Genomic DNA, 27,499 nt, shown 5'->3' with positions numbered 1-27,499 from the left:
AACTGAACACACTTTATTACTGCAAATGCGAAAAAACATGAAGGAATTGTTCAAAATTCACCAAATTTTCACCACAGTGTCTTAAAGCCTTAAAAGTATTGCACACCAAATTTGGAAGCTTTAACCCTTAAAATAACGGAACCGGAGCCGTTTTGAACTTTAACCCCTTTACAGTCCCTGGTATCTGCTTTGCTGAGACCCAACCAAGCCCCAAGGGGAATACGATACCAAATGACGCCTTCAGAAAGTCTTTTCTAAGTATCAGAGCTCCTCTCACATGCGACTGCATGCCATGCCTCTCAAAAACAAGTGCGCAACACCGGCGCGAAAATGAGGCTCTGCCTATGCTTTGGGAAAGCCCCTAAAGAATAAGGTGTCTAAAACAGTGCCTGCCGATATTATTATATCAAAATACCCAGATAAAATGATTCCTCAAGGCTAAATATGTGTTAAACACTAAAAAACTCTAAGCCATCTCCGTGGAGATGTTGCCTGTACAACGGCAAAGAGAATGACTGGGGTAGGCGGAGCCTAGGAGGGATCATGTGACCAGCTTTGCTGGGCTCTTTGCCATTTCCTGTTGGGGAAGAGAATATCCCACAAGTAAGGATGACGCCGTGGACCGGACACACCTATGTTGGAGAAAATAGTGTTATGTAAAAAAACTTAAAGGGACATTATACACATTTTTTCTTTGCATAAATGTTTTGTAGATGATCTATTTATAAAGCCCATAAAGTTTTTTGTTTTTTTTAAAAAATGTATAATTTTGCTTATTTTTAAATAACATTGCTCTGATTTTCAGACTCTTAACCAAGCCCCAAAGATTTATTTGAATACCGTCAACTACCTTCTCCAGCTTGCTCCTGTTTGTGTAAAGGGTCTTTTCATATGGAAAAGAAGGGGGAGGGGGGGAGGGTCTTATTTCCCACTTGCAGTGGGCTTTTCAACAGAGCTAAACTGAAAGCTTCTAAGTAAGTTTTTAAACCATTTTATACTGGATTTTTATATCTGTATCTGTGCATCTTATTCTTTATAGTAGTGTCTATTATATGCAGTTATATGAAAATGAGCGTATACTGTCCCTTTAACAGTTTTTCATGTGACAACTTTTTCTGTAGTACATATATTTCACCTAAAGGTGCAATAAAAACTGACCTGTTCTAACCAAGGGATAATGCAGTCGTTGTGAAATAAGTGATTGCATGGAAGTTGTCGCACATTTTCACCAGATGTGTAGTCTTCTTTACATACAGGGCACTCCAACCCGGTAGCTATTAAAATAAATAAAAAGCAATGAAAGATCAAGTAATGTATATGATATTACAGATAGCTTAAGAAAAAATGAAGTTATTGGACAGAAGGAAAAAGGAGAGACTATTATAGTGAGAAGGAAATGGAATTAAACCATAATTACATTTTCTTTCATTCCTATCCATAAGTGGTTACCGAATATATACTTAAATATTTAAAGCCACGTTTCATAAGCATGTTGAAAAACTTCTTGATAATTAATAAGACACTAAAGTCAAAATTAAACTTTAGATGATTCCAATAGAGTAATATAACCCCTTAACGACCAGCAACGTACCCTGTACATTGCTGATATTTCTATTGAGCTAATTTTTCAATACTTGTCTCAACGCTCTCTGCAACTTGGAAGTAGTGATTGCATTAGTTGGTAGGGTGGTCAAGTCCCGATGCTCCATCAACCACTATATTTCCATGATTGTCTGTAGGAACCAGGCACTGGATAGGGCAATAGCCCACCAATTAACCCAAATAATCTTAAATGTGCTGCAAATTAATTTAACATGATTGGCTCTGGATGGCCACTTCCAGGTGCACTTTAAATTAACCTAATTTGTAAATCACCAGGGATGTAAGTTCCTTTAAGCTCTTTCAATTTGAAAGGTGATATTCAAGAAGTAAAGCTTTCTATTGTGGTTTAAAAGGAGGTCCAGAGTTAAACCATGGGGACACTAAATATACTAGTTCTTTCAGTATAAGAATGAAAGATGGGACAGCGCTTTAAAAAAACAAAAAACACGATCTACTCAAATATAAATTTAATCAGCTTTTTTTTTTTTTGTTACTAAAAATGATTGCAGTATAAGAGTGGTGCATTAATTAATATGATTTACATTATGCCAAAAAATATGTCAGGCTGGTATTCAGAGGGGAACTTGTGCTCTAGATGTAGCTCTGACAAGGCTGATCTGCTGCACTGTTTTTGGTGGTGTCCAAAAATAAGACAGTTTTGGCCAAAGATTAATTTCTGGCTTAATAGAGTTTTGGATCTGCAGTTCTTAAAAAGTCAACAGATTGTTATCCTTGTCAGACCTGATAAAAAGTTTAGGAACATTCCCCTAATTAACACTGTAATTATGATTGTACACATTTTGATATTAGAAAAATGGAAAGCCAGTTCAGCTCCGAGTATTGCTGAGTTTTCTAAACGAATAGACACACAGAAAATAGAATATAATGTACCGGTTTGTAACGAAAAACAGATAGAATCTTTCTTTGCCAAATGCAGCAGGGTTATCCAAATAATGCCAGTAGGGTCACAAAAACAATTGGTCTACCCATTTAGGCAATCCATCTTTTTTCAATTAAATATCTATATATTGGCCAATTAGCTGGATGAAATAAATTTGAATTTTTTTTAATTTTTTTTTTCCTTTTCTGAATTATTGTTGGTTTTATTAGTTTTCCCTTCGATGTAATGCAGTACAATTACATGAATTGAATGAATATTTTATTGTGATTACGTACTGTTATGTTTTGTGACAGATAATGCTTGTTTAGAATATATCAGTCCAATTCAGAATATTAATTAGTGTACAAATCTCAAGGATATTAGACCAATGTGAAAGGTCCATAAGAATTATTTAAGTTTTCATACATGCTCATTTGTTTTGTTAGAATTGTATTATTGTTTGGACCATTTGATCTTGGTTCTCTGTATCTATTGCTGTATTGTCAAGAGAAACAGTATTAATAAAGATTTAAAAAAAAAAAAAAAAAAAGTGGTGCACAATACCAATGTAAAACCACGTAAATCAAAATGAGATACATGTAAATCAAAATGAGATACATATAAAACAATTGACAGTATAAAATCAACAATAAAAAAGAAGATACTTGCACTATAAAAGTATAGTGGTGATGGTCGACCTGTCCGCAGTACACAGCTCATGCACGCGAACTGCAGACCACAGACACATTTAAAGGACCAGTCAACACAGTAGATTTGCATAATCAACAAATGCAAGGTAACAAGACAATGCAGTTGCACTTAGTCTGAACTTCAAATGAGTAGTAGATTTTTTTTCTGACAATTTTAAAAGTTGTCTTTTTCCACTCCCCCTGTACAATGTGACAGCCATCAGCCAATCACAAATGCATACACACTTATATTTGCACATGCTCAGTAGGAGCTGGTGACTCAAAAAGTTTAAATATAAAAAGACTGTGCACATTTTGTTAATTGAAATAAATTGGAAAGTTGTTTAAAATAGCATGCTCTATCTGAATAATGAAAGTTTTATTTTGATTGAGTGTCCCTTTAGGACCAATGGAGACACTAAATACCTAGGCCACATATGGGCCACTGTAAATAAAAGTCTGTAAGGTTTTTTTGAACTTATCTTACTTCAGTTACAGGAAATAAAAACAGACTTGGACTTGGGATGTTTCATAAAACAGTGATCTAAAAATTCTAGGATAGTATGATGTCAGGACCTATTTTGAGAAGTGTGAGCTGCAGTGCGGGATCCAGGTAGTTGAAAAAGACAGTTTGTGAAAAACAGTTTATAGTGAGTCATTGGCTAAGCCTGCAGAAAAACATACACCAAAGGTCAGATCATTAAGGACTGCCTCTTGGTGACATAGAAGTTGGCTCTGTGAGTAATGAAGAATCTCCCACTATTATCAGATCAGTACATTCCTGTTATTACAAAGACTGGGATCTGCTTGTTAAATCTAACGTTTTGCATAACAAAACTCTCTCCTCTGCCCCAGACACACTTGCTCTTCCACAAATGCGGAAAACCTCATGCCGTCAGTTACAGCCCTGGCACTTTCAGAAAACACGCTATTTGCAAAAATGCTTCCGTACTGTTGAACGTGTCTGGAGGAAAACTCCCTCTGAACCGGATTTCATCCACTATAAGTTTATTCTTTGTTCATACACATCTGCCCTTCACTTAGCCAAGCAAACCTACTTATCTTCTCTCAAATGTACGCTTTCCTCACACCCTAAACAACTTCTCCACCCCCTCCGTCTGTCTTTAGTGCTTAAGACTTGGCAGACTACTTCCATCCAGCCACTGAGAATGAAGTTTGTTCTTTACTATATTCCTCACGCCTCACTACCTGCCCCCTCAACCCTATCCCTTCCCATCTAATACTCTCCCTGTCTTCAACCTCTCTCTACCGGTTCATTTCTATCTTCATTCAAACATGCAAAGGTCACTCTCATAAAAAAACCCTCTCTTGACCCTAATTCTCCTGAAAACTACTGCCCCATATCACTGCTTCCACTAACATCAAATCTCCTGGAAAAACAAAATGTATGCTTACCTGATAAATTTCTTTCTTTCCGGGCATGGAGAGTCCATGACTTCATTCCAATTACTACTGGGATATTCAACTCCTGGCCAGCAGGAGCAAAGCTGTTAAGTGTAACTTACCTTACCCATAATCCCCAATCATTAAGCCGAAGGAAAATGAAGAAACACAAAAAGGTACAGAGGTGCCTAAGGTTTGCTCAAAAAAACGCTGAATTATAATTAAAAAAGAGAGCGGGTCGTAGACTCTCCATGCCCAGAAAGAAAGAAATTTATCAGGTAAGCATAAATTTTGTTTTCTTTCCTATGGCATGGAGAGTCCACGACTTCAATCCAATTACTAGTGGGAACCAATACCCAAGCTAGAGGACACAGAATGAACAGGGAGGGAGAACAAGGCAGGAGGACCTAAACCGAAGGCACCGCCGCATGAAGAACCTTTCTCCCAAAAGAGGCCTCAGCAGCGGCAAAAGTATCAAATTTGTAGAATTTGGAAAAGTATGCAAAGAAGACCATGTTGCTGCCTTGCAAATCTGTTCCACAGAAGATTCATTTTTTGAAAGCCCAAGATGAGAAGACAGCCGTAGTGGAATGAGCCGTAATTCTCTCTGGAGGCTGCTGTCCAGCAGTCGCATAAGCAAAACGAATTATACTTCTTAACCAGAGGGAAAGGGAAGTAGAAGTGGCCTTCTAACCCTTACGCTTCCAGAGAAAACCACAAACAGGGCAGAAGATTGCTGAAAATCTTTAGTAGCTTGTATGTAAAAAATTTAGAGCAGGCACAACATCCAAGTTATGCAAAAAAAAAAAAAGCTCCTTATGAGAAAAAGCATTAGGACAAAAAGGAAAAACAATTTCCTGACTAATGTTTCGATCCAACACCACCTTAGGGAGAAACCCCAATTTAGTACGAAGGACTGCCTTATCTGCATGAAAAATAAGGTACGGGGAATCACACTGCAGAGTTGAAAACTCAGAAACTCTGCGAGCGGAAGAAATAGCAAGGAGAAACAAGACCTTCCAGGATAACAACTTTATATCAACAACATGCTTTGGCTCAAACGGAGTCTGCTGCAAAACTTTTTAAGGCTCCAAGGAGGAGCAACAGGTTTAAACACAGGCCTGATTCTGACCAGGGCCTGAACAAAAGCTTGAACATCTGGTAAACCTGTCAGACGTTTGTGCAAAAGAATAGACTGTGATGAAATCTGACCCTTCAGAGTACTGACTGACAAACCTTTCTCCAGGCCATGCTGAATAAAAGATAAAATTTGGGGATCCTCACCCGGCTCCAGGAGAAACTCTTAGATTAACAACAAAAAAAGGTATTTACGCCATACCTTATGGTAAATCCCGTGAGTAACAGGTTTAAGAGCCTAATGCATAGTATCAATGACCACCTCAGAAAACCCACATCTAGACAGGACTAGGGGATCAATTTCCAAGCAGTCAGCTTCAGAGAATCTAGATTTGGATGGAGGAATGGAACTTGAAGTAGAAGGTCCTTCCTCAGAGATAACCTCCAAGGCGGAAGAGATGACATCTTCACCAGATCCACAAACAGATCCTGCAAGACCAGACAGGAGCTATTAGAATCAAAGATGCTCTCTCCTGTTTGATACGAGCAATGACTCTTGGAAGGAGAGCAAACGGAGGAAACAGGTATGCTAGACCGAAATTACAAGGAACCGCCAGAGCATCAGAGCGGCCTGAGGATCTCTTGATCTTGATCCGTACCTTGGAAGCTTGGAGTTCTGACGAGACGGCATTAGAATTAACTCCGGAACCTCCCACCTGAGGGTTATCCTTGAGAACACTTCCGGATGAAGAGCCTACTCCCCTGGATGAAAAGTCTGTCTGCTCAGAAAATCCGCCTCCCAATTGTCCACTCCTGGAATGTGGATGGTGAATAGGAGACAATCGTGAGCTTCCACCCACTGCAGAATGCGAGTCACCTCCTTCATGGCCAAGGAACTCAGAGTTTCTCCCTGGTGGTTGATGTAAGCCACTGAGGTGATATTGTCCGACTGGAATCTGATAAACCGGACTAAAGATAATTGAGGCCAAGCTGTCAAGGCATTGAAGATCGCTCTCAACTCTAAGATGTTTATGTGAAGAGAAGACTCTTCCCGAGACCACAGGCCCTGAGCTTTTAGAGAACCCTAAACAACTCCTCAGCCTAACAGGCTGGCGTCCGTAGTCACAATCACCCAGGAAGGTCTCAGGAAGCAAATGCCCCAAGACAGATATTCCTGTGAAATCCACCTAAGAAATATACTCTTGTAGCTGGAACAAGGGAACTCTTCCAGATACACTTTCCATCCATGGGAACGTAAGAGACCACATCTCTGTATGAGATTTTGCTAGATGAAAAGATGACGCCTGAACCAAGATGTTGTCTAGGTAAGGTGCCATAGAAATTCCTTGGGATCTGACCACTGCCAAAAGAGCCCCCAGAACCTTTGTGAATATTCTGGGAGCCGTGTCAAGACCAAACGGAAGTGCAATGAACTGGAAATGCTTGTCCAGAAAGGCAAATCTCAGAAACTGGTGATGATCTCTGTGAATAGGAACATGAAGATACTTCAGGTCTATGGTCGTCATGAATTGACCTTCCTGAACCAAGTGAAGGATGGAATGAATAGATTCCATCTTGAAGGACGGAACCCTTAGGAATTGGTGGAGGCACCTTCGGTCTAGGATAGGACGGAAAGTTCCCTCCTTTTTGGGAACCACAAAAAGATTTGAGTAGAATCCTAGTACCTGTTCTCTCACAGGAACTGGGACAATTACTTCCAGGGAGGATAGGTCCTCTACGCAGTTTAAGAAGGTCTCCCACTTACCTCGTTTGAGTATAGTCTCGACAGGAGAAATCTGCCCCTTGGAGAGCAAGACTTGAATCCTATTTTGTAACCCTGGGATACCATGTCCACAACCCACGGATCTGGGACATCTCATATCCAAGCTTGCTGAAAAAGAGAAAGCTGCCCCCCCCCCACTTGATCCAAATTTGGATCGGGGGCAGACCCTTCATGCTGATTTCGAATCAGTTAAAGGTTTCTTGTTTTGCTTCCCCTTATTCCTAGGCTGACTGGACTTCCAAGAGTTCCTGGATTGCTCTGGCTTGGAAGAAGGGGAAGACTTCTGTCCTTTAAAGTTGCGAAAGGAGCGAAAATTAGAATTCTGATGCCCTTTAGGTCTATTTTTCTTGTCCTGAGGTAGGAAAGAACCCTTTCCACCCGTAATTTCAGAAATGATTTTCGCCAGACCCAAATAGAGTCTTACCTTTATAAGGTAAAGCCAAAAGCTTGGCCTTTGAAGTTAGTCAGCCGACCAAGATTTTAACCACAGAGCTCTGTGAGCTAGAACAGTGAAGCTAGACATCTTAGCTCCCAGTCTAATTACCTGCATATTGGCATTGCAGATAAAGGTATTGGCCAGTTAAAGAGCTTTGATCCTGTCCTGGACCTCCTCTATCATAATCTCTTCTGATATCAGATAAGACAGAGCATCACACCAATAAGATACTGCTCCGCAACCGTTGCAATAATTGCCACAGGTTGGAATTGTAAACCTTGATGGATATACATCTTTTTTAAGTAAGCCTCTAGCTTCTTATCTATGGGATCCTTAAAGGAACAACTATCCTCTACAGGAATGGTGGTTCTTTTAGCTAGAGTAGAGATCGCTCCTTCTAATTTAGGCACAGTGCACCACAAGTTTTGAATGGAGTCAGCAACAGGAAAAACAGGGGAAGGGGAAAAGGGAACCCCTGGCATATCCCATTTTTGAGCTATAATTTCAAACATCTTGTCTGGAAACGGAAAAACATTCACAGAAGAGGGAGGATCAAATATAAGGTTTAGTAGACTTTTTAGGGTTGACAGCAACCGAAGGTTCAGAGTGATCCAAAGTAGCCAGAACCTCCTTCAGAAGTAACCAGAGATGTTCAAGTCTAAATCTGAAATTAACTTCCTCAGATTCAGAAAAAATTCCCCCCATTGTGTCAGAGTCTGAGATCTCACCTTCAGAAGCTACTGAAGTATCCTCATCAGACATTTGGGAAAGGTTGACCAGCGTGGTTTTAGCGTCAGAAACCTTACTAGCAGACATGTTTAGATTTCCTCTTACGCTTACCCAAAGTAGGAAAAGCAGATAAAGCTGCAGATACAGCAGAGGTTATCTGTGCAGCAAAATCCCCCACGTTTGTGAAGAAAACTGAGAATGTCACGCACAGCATTATTCTGAAAGACACTTGGCTCAGAAGGAAGTAACTTGTCTTTAAATTTTAAAGTTTTAGCTAAGCATAAGGAACAAAATTGCATAGGCAGAACAAATTGGGCCTCCAAACATAGCAAGCATTTATCCATAGACATTGATAGATCCTGTTCTGAATCCATAGCTACAAAATCAGATCCCATTAAATATGACAGTTGGAATTTAAATAAATTGTACACAATAATGATAATGCACCAATTTATTAGACTTATTACGTAAACAAGACTAAATAAACTGAGGGCAAAAGAAACTGTCACCCTAAAAAAACAACCTCAGACAATCGCTCTGTTGCCTGATGCTTCTACCGTGACAGGAATAATACCTCACTAGTAAGAGGAAGCGAGACAGACTCTGGACAGACTGTTAGGCTCCGATACAGGGGAAGTGCGGAGGTCAAGTGAGCGGCCGAAAAAGAAACTGCTCCACACAGCAAGCCCGTGAAATTTTCAAATGGTACCGAAAAAACATATTTTATGCTTACCTGATAAATTTATTTCTCTTGTAGTGTGTTCAGTCCACGGGTCATCCATTACTTATGGGATATATTCTCCTTCCCAACAGGAAGTTGCAAGAGGATCACCCAAGCAGAGCTGCTATATAGCTCCTCCCCTCACATGTCATATCCAGTCATTCGACCGAAACAAGACGAGAAAGGAGAAACTATAGGGTGCAGTGGTGACTGGAGTTATAATTTAAAATTTAGAACCTGCCTCAAATAGACAGGGCGGGCCGTGGACTGAACACACTACAAGAGAAATAAATTTATCAGGTAAGCATAAATTATGTTTTCTCTTGTTAAGTGTGTTCAGTCCACGGGTCATCCATTACTTATGGGATACCAATACCAAAGCTAAAGTACACGGATGATGGGAGGGACAAGGCAGGAACATTAAACAGAATGAACCACTGCCTGTAGAACCTTTCTCCCAAAAACAGCCTCTGAAGAAGCAAAAGTGTCAAATTTGTCAAATTTGTAAAAAGTATGAAGTGAAGACCAAGTTGCAGCCTTGCAAATCTGTTCAACAGAGGCCTCATTCTTAAAGGCCCAGGTGGAAGCCACAGCTCTAGTGGAATGAGCTGTAATTCTTTCAGGAGGCTGCTGTCCAGCAGTCTCATAGGCTAAGCGTATTATGCTACAAAGCCAAAAAGAGAGAGAGGTAGCCGAAGCCTTTTGACCTCTCCTCTGTCCAGAGTAAACGACAAACAGAGAAGAAGTTTGTCGAAAATCTTTAGTTGCCTGTAAGCAGAACTTCAGGGCACGGACCACGTCTAGATTATGCAAAAGACGTTCCTTCTTTGAAGAAGGATTAGGACATAAGGATGGAACAACAATCTCTTGATTGATATTCTTGTTAGAAACAACCTTAGGTAAAAACCCAGGTTTAGTACGCAGGACTACCTTGTCTGAATGAAAGATCAGATAAGGAGAATCACAATGTAAGGCAGATAACTCAGAGACTCTTCGAGCCGAGGAAATAGCCATCAAAAACAGAACTTTCCAAGATAAAAGCTTAATATCAATGGAATGAAGGGGTTCAAACGGAACACCCTGAAGAACTTTAAGAACCAAGTTTAAGCTCCACGGAGGAGCAACAGCTTTAAACACAGGCTTAATCCTAGCCAAAGCCTGGACGTCTGGATTCTCTGCCAGATGCTTGTGTAAAAGAATAGACAGAGCAGAAATCTGTCCCTTTAGTGAACTAGCGGATAAGCCCTTTTCTAAACCCTCTTGTAGAAAAGACAATATCCTAGGAATCCTAACCTTACTCCATGAGTAACTCTTGGATTCACACCAATATAAATATTTACGCCATATCTTGTGGTAAATTTTTCTGGTAACAGGTTTCCGAGCCTGTATTAATGTATCAATAACCGAATCCGAAAACCCACGCTTTGATAGAATCAAGCGTTCAATTTCCAAGCAGTCAGCCTCAGAGAAATTAGGTTTGGATGGCTGAAAGGACCCTGAATTAGAAGGTCCTGCCTCAGGGGTAGAGACCATGGTGGACAGGACGACATGTCCACTAGGTCTGCATACCAGGTCCTGCGTGGCCATGCAGGCGCTATCAGAATCACCGATGCTCTCTCCTGTTTGATCCTGGCAATCAGTCGAGGTAGCAACGGAAAAGGTGGAAACACATAAGCTATGTTGAAAACCCAAGGGGCTGCTAGCGCATCTACCAGCACCGCTCCCGGGTCCCTGGACCTGGATCCGTAACAAGGAAGCTTGGCGTTCTGGCGAGATGCCATGAGATCCAGATCCGGTTTGCCCCAACAATGAATCAGTTGAGCAAATACCTCCGGGTGAAGTTCCCACTCCCCCGGATGAAAAGTCTGGCGACTTAGAAAATCCGCCTCCCAGTTCTCCACGCCTGGGATGTAGATCGCTGACAGGTGGCAAGAGTGAGACTCTGCCCAGCGAATTATCTTCGAGACTTCCAACATCGCTAGGGAACTCCTGGTTCCCCCTTGATGATTGATGTAAGCCACAGTCGTGATGTTGTCCGACTGAAATCTGATGAACCTCAGTGTTGCTAACTGAGGCCAAGCTAGAAGAGCATTGAATATTGCTCTTAATTCTAGAATGTTTATTGGGAGGAGTTTCTCCTCCTGAGTCCACGATCCCTGAGCCTTCAGGGAGTTCCAGACTGCTCCCCAGCCTAGTAGGCTGGCATCTGTTGTTACAATCGTCCAATCTGGTCTGCGAAAAGTCATTCCTTTGGACAGATGAACCCGTGACAACCACCAGAGAAGAGAATCTCTGGTGTCCTGGTCCAGATTTAGCAAAGGGGACAGATCTGAGTAATCCCCGTTCCATTGACTTAGCATGCATAGTTGCAGCGGTCTGACATGTAGGCGCGCAAATGGCACTATGTCCATTGCCGCGACCATTAAGCCGATTACTTCCATGCACTGAGCTACTGATGGGCTTGGAATGGAGTGAAGGACAGGGCAAGCATTGAGAATCTTTGATAACCTGGACTCCGTCAGGTAAATCTTCATCTCTACAGAATCTATAAGAGTCCCTAGAAAAGGGACCCTTGTGAGTGGTAACAGAGAACTCTTTTCCAAGTTCACTTTCCACCCATGCGACCTCAGAAATGCTAGAACTATCTCTGTATGAGACTTTGCATTTTGAAAACTTGACGCTTGTATCAGAATGTCGTCTAGGTACGGAGCTACCGCTATGCCTCGTGGTCTTAGTACCGCCAGAAGAGAGCCCAGAACCGTTGTAAAAATTCTCGGGGCCGTAGCTAACCCGAAGGGAAGCGCTACAAACTGGTAATGCCTGTCTAGAAAGGCAAACCTTAGGTACCGATATTGATCTTTGTGAATCGGTATGTGAAGGTAGGCATCCTTTAAATCCACTGTGGTCATATACTGAGCCTCTTGGATCATGGGTAGGATGGTCCGAATGGTTTCCATCTTGAACGATGGAACCCTTAGGAATTTGTTTAAGATTTTTAAATCTAAGATTGGTCTGAAGGTTCCCTCTTTCTTGGGAACCACAAACAGATTTGAATAAAACCCTTGCCCCTGTTCCGTCCGCGGAACTGGGAGGATCACTCCCATCACTAAGAGGTCTTGTACACATTGTAGAAATGCCTCTTTCTTTACTAGGTTTGTTGATAACCTTGACAGATGAAACCTCCCTTGTGGAGGAGAAGTTTTGAAATCCAGAAGGTATCCCTGAGATATAATCTCCAACGTCCAGGGATCCTGTACATCTCTTGCCCAAGCCTGGGCGAAGAGAGAGAGTCTGCCCCCCACTAGATCCGTCTCCGGAAAGGGGGCCCTGTCTTCATGCTGTCTTAGGGGCGGAAGTAGGCTTTCTGGCCTGCTTGCCCTTGTTCCATGACTGGTTGCCTTTCCAACCCTGTCTGTAATGAGCAGTAGTTCCTTCCTGTTTTGGAGCGGAGGAAGTTGATGCTGCTCCTGCCTTGAAATTACGAAAGGCACGAAAATTAGACTGTTTGGCCTTTGATTTGGCCCTGTCCTGAGGAAGGGTGTGGCCCTTACCTCCAGTAATGTCAGCAATAATTTCCTTCAAGCCGGGCCCGAATAAGGTCTGCCCTTTGAAAGGAATGTTTAGTAATTTAGACTTAGAAGTTACATCTGCTGACCAGGATTTAAGCCATAGCGCTCTGCGTGCCTGTATGGCGAATCCGGAATTCTTAGCCGTAAGTTTGGTTAAATGCACTACGGCATCCGAAACAAACTCATTAGCCAGCTTAAGGGTTCTAATCTTGCTCAAAGACTCATCCAATGGTGCTGTGCGAATCGCCTCTTCCAGAGACTCAAACCAGAATGCCGCTGCAGCAGTGACAGGCGCAATGCATGCAAGAGGCTGTAATATAAAACCTTGTTGAACAAACATTTTCTTAAGATAACCCTCTAATTTTTTATCCATTGGATCTGAGAAAGCACAGCTATCCTCCACCGGGATAGTGGTACGCTTGGCTAAAGTAGAAACTGCTCCCTCCACCTTAGGGACCGTCTGCCATAAGTCTCGTGTGGTGGCGTCTATAGGGAACATTTTTCTAAATATCGGAGGAGGGGAAAAAGGCACACCGGGTCTATCCCACTCCTTACTAATAATCTCTGTAAGCCTCTTTGGTATAGGAAAAACGTCAGTACACACCGGTACCGCGTAGTATTTATCCAGCCTACATAATTTCTCTGGGATTGCCACCGTGTCACAATCATTCAGAGCCGCTAACACCTCCCCTAGCAACACGCGGAGGTTCTCAAGCTTAAATTTAAAATTTGAACTTTCTGAATCCGGTCTCCCCGAATCAGAACCGTCACCCACAGAATGAAGCTCTCCGTCCTCATGTTCTGCAAATTGTGACGCAGTATCAGACATGGCTCTCGTGTCATCGGCGCGCTCTGTCCTTAACCCAGAACTGTCGTGCTTGCCTCTTAACTCGGGTATATTGTATAATACTTCTTTCATAACATTAGCCATATCATGTAAAGTGATTTGTAAGGGCCTTGATGTACTTGGCGCCTCAATCTCACGCACCTCCCGAGCGGGAGACGAAGGTACTGACACGTGAGGAGAGTTAGACGGCATAACTGCCCCCTTGTTGTCTGGTGATAATTTCTTTATCGGTACAGATTGACTTTTATTCAAAGTAATATCAATACAATTGGTACACATATTTCTATTGGGCTCCACATCGGCTTTTAAACATAATGAACAAGCAGATTCCTCTCTATCAGACATGTTTAAACAGACTAGTAATAAAGCTAGCAAGCTTGGAAATTACTTTCAATAAGTTCACAAGCAATATAAAAACGCTGCAGCGCTTTAAAAAAAAACCAAAAAAAAAAAAACACAGTTGAATAACAAAGAACTAATTCAGTTATAGTCAACAATTCTTTAAATGTATTAATTAGCAGAGGATTGCACCCATTAGCAAAAGGATGATTAACCCCTCAGTACCCAAAAAAACGGATATCAAATTAATATTAAATGTTTTTATCACAGTCTAACACACTGTCACAGGTCTGCTGTGACTGATTACCTCCCTCAAAAACGAATTTTGAAGACCCCTGAGCTCTCTAGAGACGTCCTGGATCAAGGAGGAAGAAGCAGGAAGACTGTGCTAGAATTTTAACTGCGCAACAAGGCGCTAAAAAAGGCCCCTCCCGCTCATTTACAACAGTGGGAGACCTGATATAACGGTTTCTATGCAGAAATATACGTTAGCCATGTGGAAAAAAAGAAAAAATTCATGCCCAAAAGGATTTATCACCAAAGTACCTCACAAAAATGAATAACATGCCAGTAAACGTTTTTTAAAAACAAACATCTTTTAATGTCATGCAAAGTTATCACTAAGCCTGCTACCAGTCGCTTCCACTGCAGATAAGGCTTAAGCATTATTTCAATATTAACAGTATTTTCTCAGTCAAATTCTAGTCCCTAGAAAATAACTCTACTGTGCATACATTCATCAGCCTGATACCAGTCACTACTACTGCATTTAAGGCTGTACTTACATCATACGGGTAACAGCAGTGTTTTCTTAGTCAATTCCATTCCCAGAAAATATTGTACTGCACATACCTCATTTGCGGGGGACCCCGCATGCTATTCCCATGTTCTGAAGTTACCCCACTCCTCAGAATGTCGAGAACAGCCAGTGGATCTTAGTTACGCCTGCTAAGATCATAGAAAAACGCAGGCAGTTTCTTCTTCCAAATACTGCCTGAGATAGAAAAACAGCACACTCCAATGCCATTTAAAATAAACTTTTGATTTTAGAATAATTAAGTAAAAACTCCAACTCCTCCCGCGACCTCCTTCTTTGTTGAGGGTTGCAAGAGAATAACTGGGTATGACATGTGAGGGGAGGAGCTATATAGCAGCTCTGCTTGGGTGATCCTCTTGCAACTTCCTGTTGGGAAGGAGAATATATCCCATAAGTAATGGATGACCCGTGGACTGAACACACTTAACAAGAGAAATAAACCCCCCCAAAAAAACAGTATACATAATAAAACCTCTTAGCCCCTAACTCTTGAAGTTAAGCTAAGCAAAAATAAAGGTAAAAACCCTTCTGCCAAGTTTATTCTCTCTTACTGTCTCTCAACATATAGTGTGCCTGTAAAGTGTCAGGAAAGCTGCCCATAATATGTAACCTTATCAATATGGATAACTACGTCCCAAAATTGATCCATTTGAGGGATAACCTCAAAAGTGCTGTCCTCCTTCAGTACCTAGAAGGCAAAAAGCACTTACCTGTGGATCCAGCTGCAGGGCAGATAACAGCTACTTGGTACTCCACTCCCTGTCAAGGACCTGTATTAAAAGAAAGAACAGAGAATCCAACCCTGGCTTAGAAGGCAGCGAGGTAGTCTTTGCTTTACTTCTAACTGCTAAAAGCCACCACTAATCTTACCAAAGAGATTGATGTGGACACAGCTAGACCCCAATCCTTGCTTGCAGGGAAAAGTACTCATTAAAAATTATTTAATATCTTCAGACACAGATATCGCACATTCTCTATTGACAAAGGCAAAGAGAATGATTGGAGATAATGGGTAAGGGAAGTTAAACTTAACAACTTTGCTAGGGTGCTCTTTGCCTCCTCCTGCTGGCCAGGAGTTTAATATCCCACAAGTAATTGGAATGAAGTTTTGGACTCTCCATGCCATAGGAAAGAAACACTTAAATTAAATTATGCTTACCTGATAATTTTCTTTTCTTCTGACAGGGAGAGTCCACAGCTGCATTCATTACTTTTGGGAAATCCAGAACCTGGCCACCAGGAGGCGGCAAAGACACCCCAGCCAAAAACTTAAATACTTCCCCCACTTCCCTTATCCCCCAGTCATTCTGCCAAGGGAACAAGGAACAGTAGGAGAAATACCAGGGTGAAAAAGGTGCCCGAAGAATAAAAAATACAGTCGCCCCATAGATAAAAACGCCAGCAGGCAGCTGCTATAGAGGACCCGGAGTACAAAATGGGCGGGTACAAGAGGCCGGCCCCTTCTGAGGGCACCACAGCCTGAAATCACCCAAAGCCCAACAAAAATGGAAAGGACCAAGTAACTGCCCATCAGTTAAGACCAATAAGGCCCTTGCTAGAGACTGCCCAGAATCACTAGACTCCACCGAGCACAAAGGCCTCCAAGTAGACAAAGTCCTGCAGGCTCTGAGCCCACATTCCCCATTCTCCCAAAAGGGAAGAAGAACTCAGATACAATAGTCCAAAAGAACCACTGGACAACAACTAGGGCAATAAAGAACCCCGAACATAACTCCAAGAGCGCAACCAAGGTTGCAACAGGACAAAAACCGCATGGAGACCGAACTCTACCGACCAAGCAGAGATCAGGGAGGAAAAATCCCAGACCCCTATCCGCATGGAAGTCCAAGGGGCCAAGTATCGCCCCAATCCTGGAAACCTAGAGGAACAAGATAGACCCCCTTCCATACACAGGGTACAAACCCGCACTCAGAATAGAGTGACCGAGGAAAAAAAAACACCCCCGGGAACTGCTAAAAACAGCGCCATAATATCCAAGTATGCTCCAGATAAAGCCACAGGCTTCCCTCTGCAAGAGAGGTCTCAGCAGACACGAGCCGTCAACACTAGCTAAACAAAGCTAGGAATCTGCACCAGCACTCCCAGAGGAAAAGCTCTTTAGAAAAAAGTGCAGAGCAACTCCCTCCCAAGAAGACAGGGAGGAAAGGATAGCACCCAAAAACCAGCAGAGAAAGAGCTACCTGCTAAGGGAAGGAAACACAGCGAAACCTCCCACCTAAGGAAGGCCCAAACGATCTAACGATGATATGTGAACAAGGTAACGGACCCAGCACCAAAAGCGAATGGCAAAGTTCGAAAGGACAAGGGAATGAAAAGTTCCCTGAACCCCCAAGACCCTCAGGAATGAGAAGGAGGGGGATCCAGACCCCCCCCCTCTAGGACAAGCTCAGGTTCCAGAACCCAGACAGCTCCCTTCCCACTAGAAGTAGCACTCCCGAAAAAAGGAGACCACCATACTGAGACTACAGAAACGGCATGACACCAGAATCCATCCATCACATAACATCCTGCACACAAGGCAGAGAGGACCCCCTGAACAGAGGAAGAGAAGGACCTCCGGGGCACCAGGTGGATACTGTGGTATGCCCAGTCTTCCCCCAAAAGGAGGGGAAACGCAAACATAACCGCTCACCTGCCCACAGGCATGGAGCGCAAAGCTGTAGACTGACGTCAAAAGGACAATACCGATTTACAGGAACCATACGGTCACTACAGCCGGCCCAGAAGAATTCCAATTCTCTGTTAAAAGAAGAAAACCCCGCCGAAGAGACAAGAGGATGTTCTGGAACTGGAAAACTGGGCCGTCCTGACCTGGAACCAAACTAATAACCCCCGAGGAACCCACAGGTTACCCCATCCGGAGAAGACCTTGCACCATAGGTGATGCAATCACATCCGCATCCAAGGGACCTTGGACACTGAACGTTCACGTAAGTATCCCAGAGACAGGGAGCTTGACCCCTAAATCCTTGAGGAACAATAAGTCTAAAGACCAAGGAAAACTTACAAGAGAACAGCGCTCAGAACTTAGAAATATAGATCGAGAAGATTAATAGTCTCCAAAAACCCTCTCAGGATCAATATCCCGGAAACTCCTACAGCTCAAGGAATTTACGAATGAACAAGCATTCCAAGTACTAACCATGCCCGACCCTGCATATCTCCCAAGATCGGGCACATTCAGGGTGGAGAGGCCGTAGGCAACCTAAATGAATAGCACGGGCAACCGCAGGAAAAAGACGACAATCTCCAGAGCTCCAAAAATATGGAAGCAGCCAAGCTACCGTAGGGAAAAACAATGGGCCAAAAACCAGAGCTTCCAGAAAACAGATGACCAGAAACCCCGCCCCAATAAAGGAGAGAAAGCAACACAGCAACCTTGACCCCATAAGGAAGAGTTATAGTCACCAAGGATTCACAACGGACAATCAAAGAAAAAGAAAACCAAAAGAGGAGACGAGAATCGCCACCTAACCTGGTACCAGGGATATCCAAAGAGCCATCTGAACTTGCAATCCCATCGGAAAGAGAACTCTAGTACAAGGCCAAAGGACCTCAGGAACCCCCAGAGTAAGCCTTAGCAGGAAACAGGACATTAAGGACTGAGCCCAATCCCATTTGATGCCCCACCCAAAGGAAATACGAGGACCAGCCTAACGTCTAGGAACAAAAGGCCTCCTTAACATATAAAATCAAGAAAAAAAACTCCTCACCAGACTGAGCAAACTCGGAACCCCAACCGGGCCAGCCAGTTATAACGGGCACCACATGGTTGATATAGACATCCAGGAACAGAAAAACTAGTGCCTGACCAGGACCAGCCTAATATATAGGGCACCACGGAACTGTCCAAGTCCACAGAAAAGTCGAATCCCTAGTAGAGATAGGACAATATGTCTATGGTTAGTTTGTCTAACACAAATGATCAAACTTCCACGTAAGTGCTAAAGCGACCACAAAATCGCTAATATCAAATTCCAGAAAAGAAATGTTTTCCAAAAAGAAAAACATAATTTATGTAAGAACTTACCTGATAAATTCATTTCTTTCATATTAGCAAGAGTCCATGAGCTAGTGACGTATGGGATATACATTCCTACCAGGAGGGGCAAAGTTTCCCAAACCTCAAAATGCCTATAAATACACCCCTCACCACACCCACAAATCAGTTTAACGAATAGCCAAGAAGTGGAATGATAAGAAAAAAGTGCGAAAGCATAAAAAATAAGGAATTGGAATAATTGTGCTTTATACAAAAAAATCATAACCACCACAAAAAAGGGTGGGCCTCATGGACTCTTGCTAATATGAAAGAAATGAATTTATCAGGTAAGTTCTTACATAAATTATGTTTTCTTTCATGTAATTAGCAAGAGTCCATGAGCAAGTGACGTATGGGATAATGACTACCCAAGATGTGGATCTTTCCACGCAAGAGTCACTAGAGAGGGAGGGATAAAATAAAGACAGCCAATTCCGCTGAAAAATAATCCACACCCAAAATAAAGTTTAAAATATAAGCAGAAGATTCAAACTGAAACAGCTGCCTGAAGAACTTTTCTACCAAAAACAGCTTCAAAAGAAGAAAACACATCAAAATGGTAGAATTTAGTAAAAGTATGCAAAGAAGACCAAGTTGCTGCTTTGCAAATCTGATCAACCGAAGCTTCATTCCTAAACGCCCAGGAAGTAGAAACTGACCTAGTAGAATGAGCTGTAATCCTTTGAGGCGGAGTTTTACCCGACTCGACATAAGCATGATGAATTAAAGATTTCAACCAAGATGCCAAAGAAATGGCAGAGGCCTTCTGACCTTTCCTAGAACCGGAAAAGATAACAAATAGACTAGAAGTCTTTCGGAAATTCTTAGTAGCTTCAACATAATATTTCAAAGCTCTAACAACATCCAAAGAATGCAATGATCTCTCCTTAGAATTCTTCGGATTAGGACACAATGAAGGAACCACAAGTTCTCTACTAATGTTGTTAGAATTCACAACCTTAGGTAAAAATTTAAAAGAAGTTTGCAACACCGCCTTATCCTGATGAAAAATCAGAAAAGGAGACTCACAAGAAAGAGCAGATAATTCAGAAACTCGTCTGGCAGAAGAGATAGCCAAAAGGAACAAAACTTTCCAAGAAAGTAATTTGATGTCCAACGATTGCATAGGTTCAAACGGAGGAGCTTGAAGAGCCCCCAGAACAAAATTCAAACTCCAAGGAGGAGAAATTGACTTAATGACAGGTTGTATACGAACCAAAGCTTGTACAAAACAATGAATATCAGGAAGATTAGCAATCTTTCTGTGAAAAAGAACAGAAAGAGCAGAGATTTGTCCTTTCAAGGAACTTGCAGACAAACCTTTATCCAAACCATCCTGAAGAAATTGTAAATTTCTTGGAATTCTAAAAGAATGCCAGGAAAAATGATGAGAAAGACACCAAGAAATATAAGTCTTCCAGACTCTATAATATATCTCCCTAGATACAGATTTACGAGCCTGTAACATAGTATTAATCACAGAGTCAGAGAAAACTCTTTGACTAAGAATCAAGCGTTCAATCTCCATACCTTTAAATTTAAGGATTTGAGATCCTGATGGAAAAAAGGACCTTGCGATAAAAGGTCTGGTCTTAACGGAAGAGTCCACAGTTGGCAAGAGGCCATCCGGACAAGATCCGCATACCAAAACCTGTGAGGCCATGCTGGAGCTACCAGCAGAACAAACGAGCATTCCCTCAGAATCTTGGAGATTACTCTTGGAAGAAGAACTAGAGGCGGAAAGATATAGGCAGGATGATACTTCCAAGGAAGTGACAATGCATCCACTGCTTCCGCTTGTGGATCCCTGGATCTTGACAGATACCTGGGAAGTTTCTTGTTTAGATGAGAGGCCATCAGATCTATTTCTGGAAGTCCCCACATTTGAACAATGAAGAAATACCTCTGGGTGAAGAGACCATTCGCCCGGATGTAACGTTTGGTGGCTGAGATAATCCGCTTCCCAATTGTCTATACCTGGGATATGAACCGCAGAAACTAGACAGGAGCTGGATTCCGCCCATACCAGAATTCGAGATACTTCCTTCATAGCCAGAGGACTGTGAGTCCCTCCTTGATGATTGATGTATGCCACAGCTGTGACATTGTCTGTCTGAAAACAAATGAACGATTCTCTCTTTAGAAGAGGCCATGACTGAAGAGCTCTGAAAATTGCACGGAGTTCCAAAATATTGATCGGTAATCTCACCTCCTGAGATTCCCAAACCCCTTGTGCTGTCAGAGACCCCCAAACAGCTCCCCAACCTGTCAGACTTGCATCTGTTGAAATTACAGTCCAGGTCGGAAGAACAAAAGAAGCCCCCTGAACTAAACGATGGTGATCTGTCCACCACATCAGAGAGTGTCGTACAATCGGTGTTAAAGATATTAATTGAGATATCTTTGTGTAATCCCTGCACCACTGGTTCAGCATACAGAGCTGAAGAGGTCGCATGTGAAAACGAGCAAAGGGGATCGCGTCCGATGCTGCAGTCATAAGACCTAGAATTTCCATGCATAAAGCTACCGAAGGGAATGATTGTGACTGAAGGTTTCGACAAGCTGATATCAACTTTAGACGTCTCTTGTCTGTCAAAGACAGAGTCATGGACACTGAATCTATCTGAAAACCTAAAAAGGTTACCCTTGTCTGAGGAATCAATGAACTTTTTGGTAAATTGATCCTCCAACCATGATCTTGAAGAAACAACACAAGTCGATTTGTATGAGATTCTGCTAAATGTGAAGACTGAGCAAGTACCAAGATATCGTCCAAATAAGGAAATACCACAATACCCTGTTCTCTGATTACAGACAGAAGGGCACCGAGAACCTTTGTAAAAATTCTTGGAGCTGTTGCTAAGCCAAACGGCAGAGCCACAAACTGGTAATGCTTGTCTAGGAAAGAGAATCTCAGAAACTGATAGTGATCTGGATGAATCGGAATATGCAGATATGCATCCTGTAAATCTATTGTGGACATATAATGCTCTTGCTGAACAAAAGGCAGGATAGTCCTTACAGTTACCATTTTGAATGTTGGTATCCTTACATAACGATTCAATATTTTTAGATCCAGAACTGGTCTGAAGGAATTCTCCTTCTTTGGTACAATGAAGAGATTTGAATAAAACCCCAGCCCCTGTTCCAGAACTGGAACTGGTATAATTACTCCAGCCAACTCTAGATCTGAAACACATTTCAGAAATGCTTGAGCCTTCGCTAGGTTTACTGGGACACGGGAAAGAAAAAATCTCTTTGCAGGAGGCCTTATCTTGAAGCCAATTCTGTACCCTTTTGAAACAATGTTCTGAATCCAGAGATTGAACCAAATTTCTTTGAAAAAACGTAATCTGCCCCCTACCAGCTGAGCTGGAATGAGGGCCGCACCTTCATGTGGACTTAGGAGCTGGGTTTGGTTTTCTAAAAGGCTTGGATTTATTCCAGACTGGAGATGGTTTCCAAACTGATACCGCTCCTGAGGATGAAGGATCAGGTTTTTGTTCCTTGTTGTGACGAAAGGAACGAAAACGATTATTAGACCTAAATTTACCTTTAGATTTTTTTATCCTGTGGTAAAAAAATTCCTTTCCCTCCAGTAATAGTTGAGATAATAGAATCCAACTGAGAACCAAATAATTTATTACCCTGGAAAGAAAGGGAAAGCAGAGTAGACTTAGAAGACATATCAGCATTCCAAGTTTTAAGCCATAAAACTCTTCTAGCTAAAATAGCTAGAGACATATACCTGACATCAACTCTAATGATATCAAAGATGGCATCACAAATAAATTTATTAGCATGTTGTAGAAGAATAATAATGCTATGAGAATTATGATCTGTTACTTGTTGCGCTAAAGCTTCTAACCAAAAGGTTGAAGCTGCAGCAACATCCGCTAAAGATATAGCAGGTCTAAGAAGATTACCTGAACACAAGTAAGCTTTTCTTAGAAAGGATTCAATTTTCCTATCTAAAGGATCCTTAAAGGAAGTACCATCTGCCGTAGGAAAGAGTAGAGACAGCCCCATCAACCTTAGGGATTTTGTCCCAAAATTCTAATCTGTCAGATGGCACAGGATATAATTGCTTAAAACGTTTAGAAGGAGTAAAAGAATTACCCAAATTATTCCATTCCCTGGAAATTACTTCAGAAATAGCACCAGGGACAGGAAAAACTTCTGGAATAACTACAGGAGATTTAAAAACCTTATCTAAACGTTTAGATTTAGTATCAAGAGGACTAGAATCCTCAATTTCTAATGCAATTAGGACTTCTTTAAGTAAAGAACGAATAAATTCCATTTTAAATAAATATGAAGATTTATCAGCATCAACCTCTGAGACAGAATCCTCTGAATCAGAAGAACCAATATCAGTATCAGAATGATGATGTTCATTTAAAAATTAATCTGAAAAATGAGAAGTTTTAAAAGACTTTTTACGTTTACTAGAAGGAGGAATAACAGACATAGCCTTCTTAATGGATTTAGAAACAAAATCTCTTATGTTATCAGGAACACTCTGAGTATTAGATGTTGACGGAACAGCAACAGGTAATGTAACAGTACTAAAGGAAATATTATCTGCATTAGCAAGTTTGTCATGACAAACAGTACAAACAACAGCTGGAGGAACAGATACCAAAAGTTTACAGCAGATACACTTAGCTTTGGTAGCTCCAGCACCAGGCAGGGATTTTCCAGAAGTATCTTCTGACTCAGCTTCAACGTGGGACATCTTGCAATATGTAATAGGAAAAACAACATATAAAGCAAAATTGATCAAATTCCTTAAATGACAGTTTCAGGAATGGGAAAAAAATGCCATAGAACAAGCTTCTAGCAACCAGAAGCACAAAATAATGAGACTTAAATAATGTGGAGACAATAGTGACGCCCATCCGGAACGCCGACACCTTTGGCGCAAAAAAAAACGTCAAAAATGAAGCAACTTCCGGCGACACGTATGACGCCGGAAACAGAAAAAAAAATTTGCACCAAAAAAGTCCGCGCCAAGAATGACGCAATAAAATGAAGCATTTTCAGCCCCCGCGAGCCTAACAGCCCACAGGGAAAAGTCAAATTTTTAAGGTAAGAAAAAATGATTTATTCATATGCATTATCCCAAATTTCAAACTGACTGTCTGAAATAAGGAACGTTGAACATCCTGAGTCAAGGCAAATAAATGTTTGAATACATATATTTAGAACTTTATATAAAAGTGCCTAACCATAGCTTAGAGTGTCACAGAAAATAAGACTTACTTACCCCAGGACACTCATCTACATGTAGTAGAAAGCCAAACCAGTACTGAAACGAGAATCAGTAGAGGAAATGGTATATATAAGAGTATATCTTCAATCTGAAAAGGGAGGTAAGAGATGAATCTCTACGAACAATAACAGAGAACCTATGAAATAGACCCCGTAGAAGGAGATCACTGCATTCAAATAGGCAATACTCTCCTCACATCCCTCTGACATTCACTGCACGCTGAGAGGAAAACCGGCTCCAACCTGCTGCGGAGCGCATATCAACGTAGAATCTAGCACAAACTTACTTCACCACCTCCATAGGAGGCAAAGTTTGTAAAACTGATTTGTGGGTGTGGTGAGGGGTGTATTTATAGGCATTTTGAGGTTTGGGAAACTTTGCCCCTCCTGGTAGGAATGTATATCCCATACGTCACTAGCTCATGGACTCTTGCTTATTACATGAAAGAAAACTATAACGGACATGAGCTTCTCAAAATGAAATAAAATACATCCTAACCGGATCAAAGTAAATGAAGTCAGCACCCGCAGGTGAACGCCCAAGAAGAATGGACACACTAACAGGACCAGCCAATCAGAGGCCCAATTCTTCCAAAGCTATGAACTGGAATAAGATACCCCAAAAAAAGAAAAATGGAGACAACAAGGAGATTGACTTCATCCCCATGCTTCTAACCCAGCTTGCCGTTCGGAACGGAAGACCGAGGATCCATCAAACCATTAGAATCCTCCAGCACTGCCAAGACATGCCTCAGAAGGACACAAAGGCACGCGCCAGTCTACAACTGATGACCCCAGCCATGAGGGTTGGAACCCTGAAGCCTCAGAGGAAACCGCTTCCCCAGATGGCTGATCTGATCCAGACTATCCCACGCCTGACGAGCACAGGTTAGCAGAATATGGAAAGTATCTTCCAGGAAGATGTAAATGCGCCAACGCCATAGATATGGCCGTGCAAAACTGTGCTGTAACTTCTGGAGGAAACAAGCCGCCTTCCGAAGAAGGGGTAACGGCATTTGGGACACCTGCATGCGTAGTAAGAGAAGGATCTAGGGTGCGCCCCACGGGATATGGAATCCTCAGGGGCGGATGGCTCGGCAGACTCTAAGTTCCCCAATTCAGGAGAAAAAAAACACTCTGAAGCGGCATTCGGAACATAACTGATGGGCATCGATTTTCCGGGCCATTTTATATTCTTCGCAAGAAGTGGAATCTGAATCAGAGACATCCGTCTCCACAAAATCAGAATCCTCCATAACTCGGTGATTGAAATTATGGATAAAAAATAAACGGCATCTAACACCCCCAAGGGTTGGGGCACTCACCACCTCCTATGACTCAGACAACTAGCGAAGCAGACTCCGTCGCCACACAGGAATACGGAAATGGAGAACAGAAACGTGACCACGCCCGGTCACAAGGTGAACTGTGCAGGCCAAAGAAAAGCGCGCCAATCCACTGAGACTGCCCACTACTCCATACTTCTTGTACTTCACACTGTTGTGCCTTCAACACAGTTGACCACCCCCTCCTTCTACAGACCCTTAGCTCTCTTGGCTTTGTGAAACTGCTCTTTCTTGGAATCACTCATCTTTCTCACAGGTCTATTTCTGTGTCATTTGCTTGTGACTCCTCCTCTCCAATGCCTCTGTCTTTTGGAGTACCTCAAGGATCTGTTCTGGGTCCTCTACTCTTCTCTGATTATACTTCTTCACTGGGTAAACTTATCAACAGTTATGGCTTCAAATATCACCTCTATACTGATGACACAAAGATCTACCTCTCCACTCCTGCTCTCTCTAACTCCATTCTCATATTAGCGACTGCTTATCTGGTATTTCTTCCTGGATGGCCTCTCACCACCTAAAGATTAACATGTCCAAGACTGAGCTCCTTCTAATCCCCCCTCTAGCTCTACGCTGACTTCAGAATTTTCTATCCCTGTCATCGGCATCACCATCTCCCCATGTCCGCTGCCTCTAAGTTACACTTGACTCAAATCTATCCTTCATCCCCCACATCCAATCGATTTCTTCATCCTGCCGCAACAACCTACGCAATATTTCCAAGATGCGCCCTTTTATGAACGCTAACACCACAAAGCAAATCCACTCCCTTGTAATTTTCCGACTTGACTACTGCGATAGTCTACTTACTGGCCTTCCTCTTTCCCGCCTCCCCCCCCTTCAATCCATGCTAAATGCCTCTGCCAGGCTAATCCACCTTTCCCATCGCTCTGTATCTGCTGCACACCTGAGTTCCTTCATTGGCTCCCCATTCACAGCAGAATTAAATACAAAACTCTCACCAATGCCGCTCCCCACTATCCTCTCTAATAAACAACTAAACACCAGCCTGCTCACTAAGATCTAACAATGACCTGCTCCTTGCATCTTCGACTATCACCTCTTCTCATGCTAGACTGGAGGACTTCTGTCGTGCAGCACCTACCCTCTGGAACACTTTCCCTCATGCTGGCAGGCTTTCCCCTAACCTTTCTTCTTTTAAATGCTCCTTGAAGACTTTTTTTTGTTCAGAGAAGCCTACCACCCAACTCAGTAATAAATTAGAGGGATAGGAAAGTCAAAATTAAACTTGCATGATTCAGATAGAGCATGTCATGTTAACACTTTTAAAATCACTTCTATTTTCAAATGTGCTTCGTTCTCTTAGTATCCCTTGTTAAAAAATGAATACGCACATATCATACACTAGTGGGAGCTGCTGCTAATTGGTGCCTGCACACATCTGTCTCTTGTGATTGGCTAAATAGATATTTTCAGCTTCCTGTCAGTAGTGCAATGCTGTCCCTTCAGCGATGGATAACAAGAGAATGAAGAAAATTTGATAATAGAATTAAATTGGAAAGTTGTTTAAAATTGTATGTTCTGACTCATAAAAGAACATTTTGGTATTTACTATCCCTAATTCCACTTAGCTAATATTTCCCTCATCTAACTCTGTATCAAAAGGGACATAAAACAAGTTGGGATAGAGACAAAATAATATAATATGTATTTTAATTACTTTACCTGCAAATTTATACTGCAGTGCCTCGCCATTAACCTTTTCTTTTTAGTTTCTAAATTGTAAAGCTCTAACCCCCCCCCCCCTCCCCACCATCCCACAATTCCTTTTATGGCTGTATCTATGTTTATTGTTGTTTTGGTAAAATGCAAAAGTGCCTAGGGATTATCTTCTGGAGCATGCCTAGAAGCTGTGAACTCCGTTGAAATACAATGCCTGTGTCTAAACACTAATAAGAGGAG

General features: G+C 42.0%; 1 protein-coding gene across 2 annotated transcripts in view; it reads right to left on the bottom strand.

Moving 5' to 3' along the window:
• RNF126 (ring finger protein 126) overlaps positions 1 to 27,499 on the bottom strand; it is a 133,480-nt gene that overhangs the window by 3,516 nt on the left and 102,465 nt on the right. For both annotated transcript variants that reach the window (XM_053702841.1, XM_053702842.1), the window contains exon 8: positions 1,159 to 1,274. In XM_053702841.1, coding sequence (XP_053558816.1) covers positions 1,159 to 1,274 — 116 coding nt within the window. The remainder of the gene's footprint in view (positions 1 to 1,158; positions 1,275 to 27,499) is intronic.

Source organism: Bombina bombina, chromosome 2, assembly GCF_027579735.1.
Source record: "Bombina bombina isolate aBomBom1 chromosome 2, aBomBom1.pri, whole genome shotgun sequence".
Lineage (NCBI taxonomy): Eukaryota > Metazoa > Chordata > Amphibia > Anura > Bombinatoridae > Bombina > Bombina bombina.
This window is presented reverse-complemented; position numbering and strand designations above follow the sequence as displayed.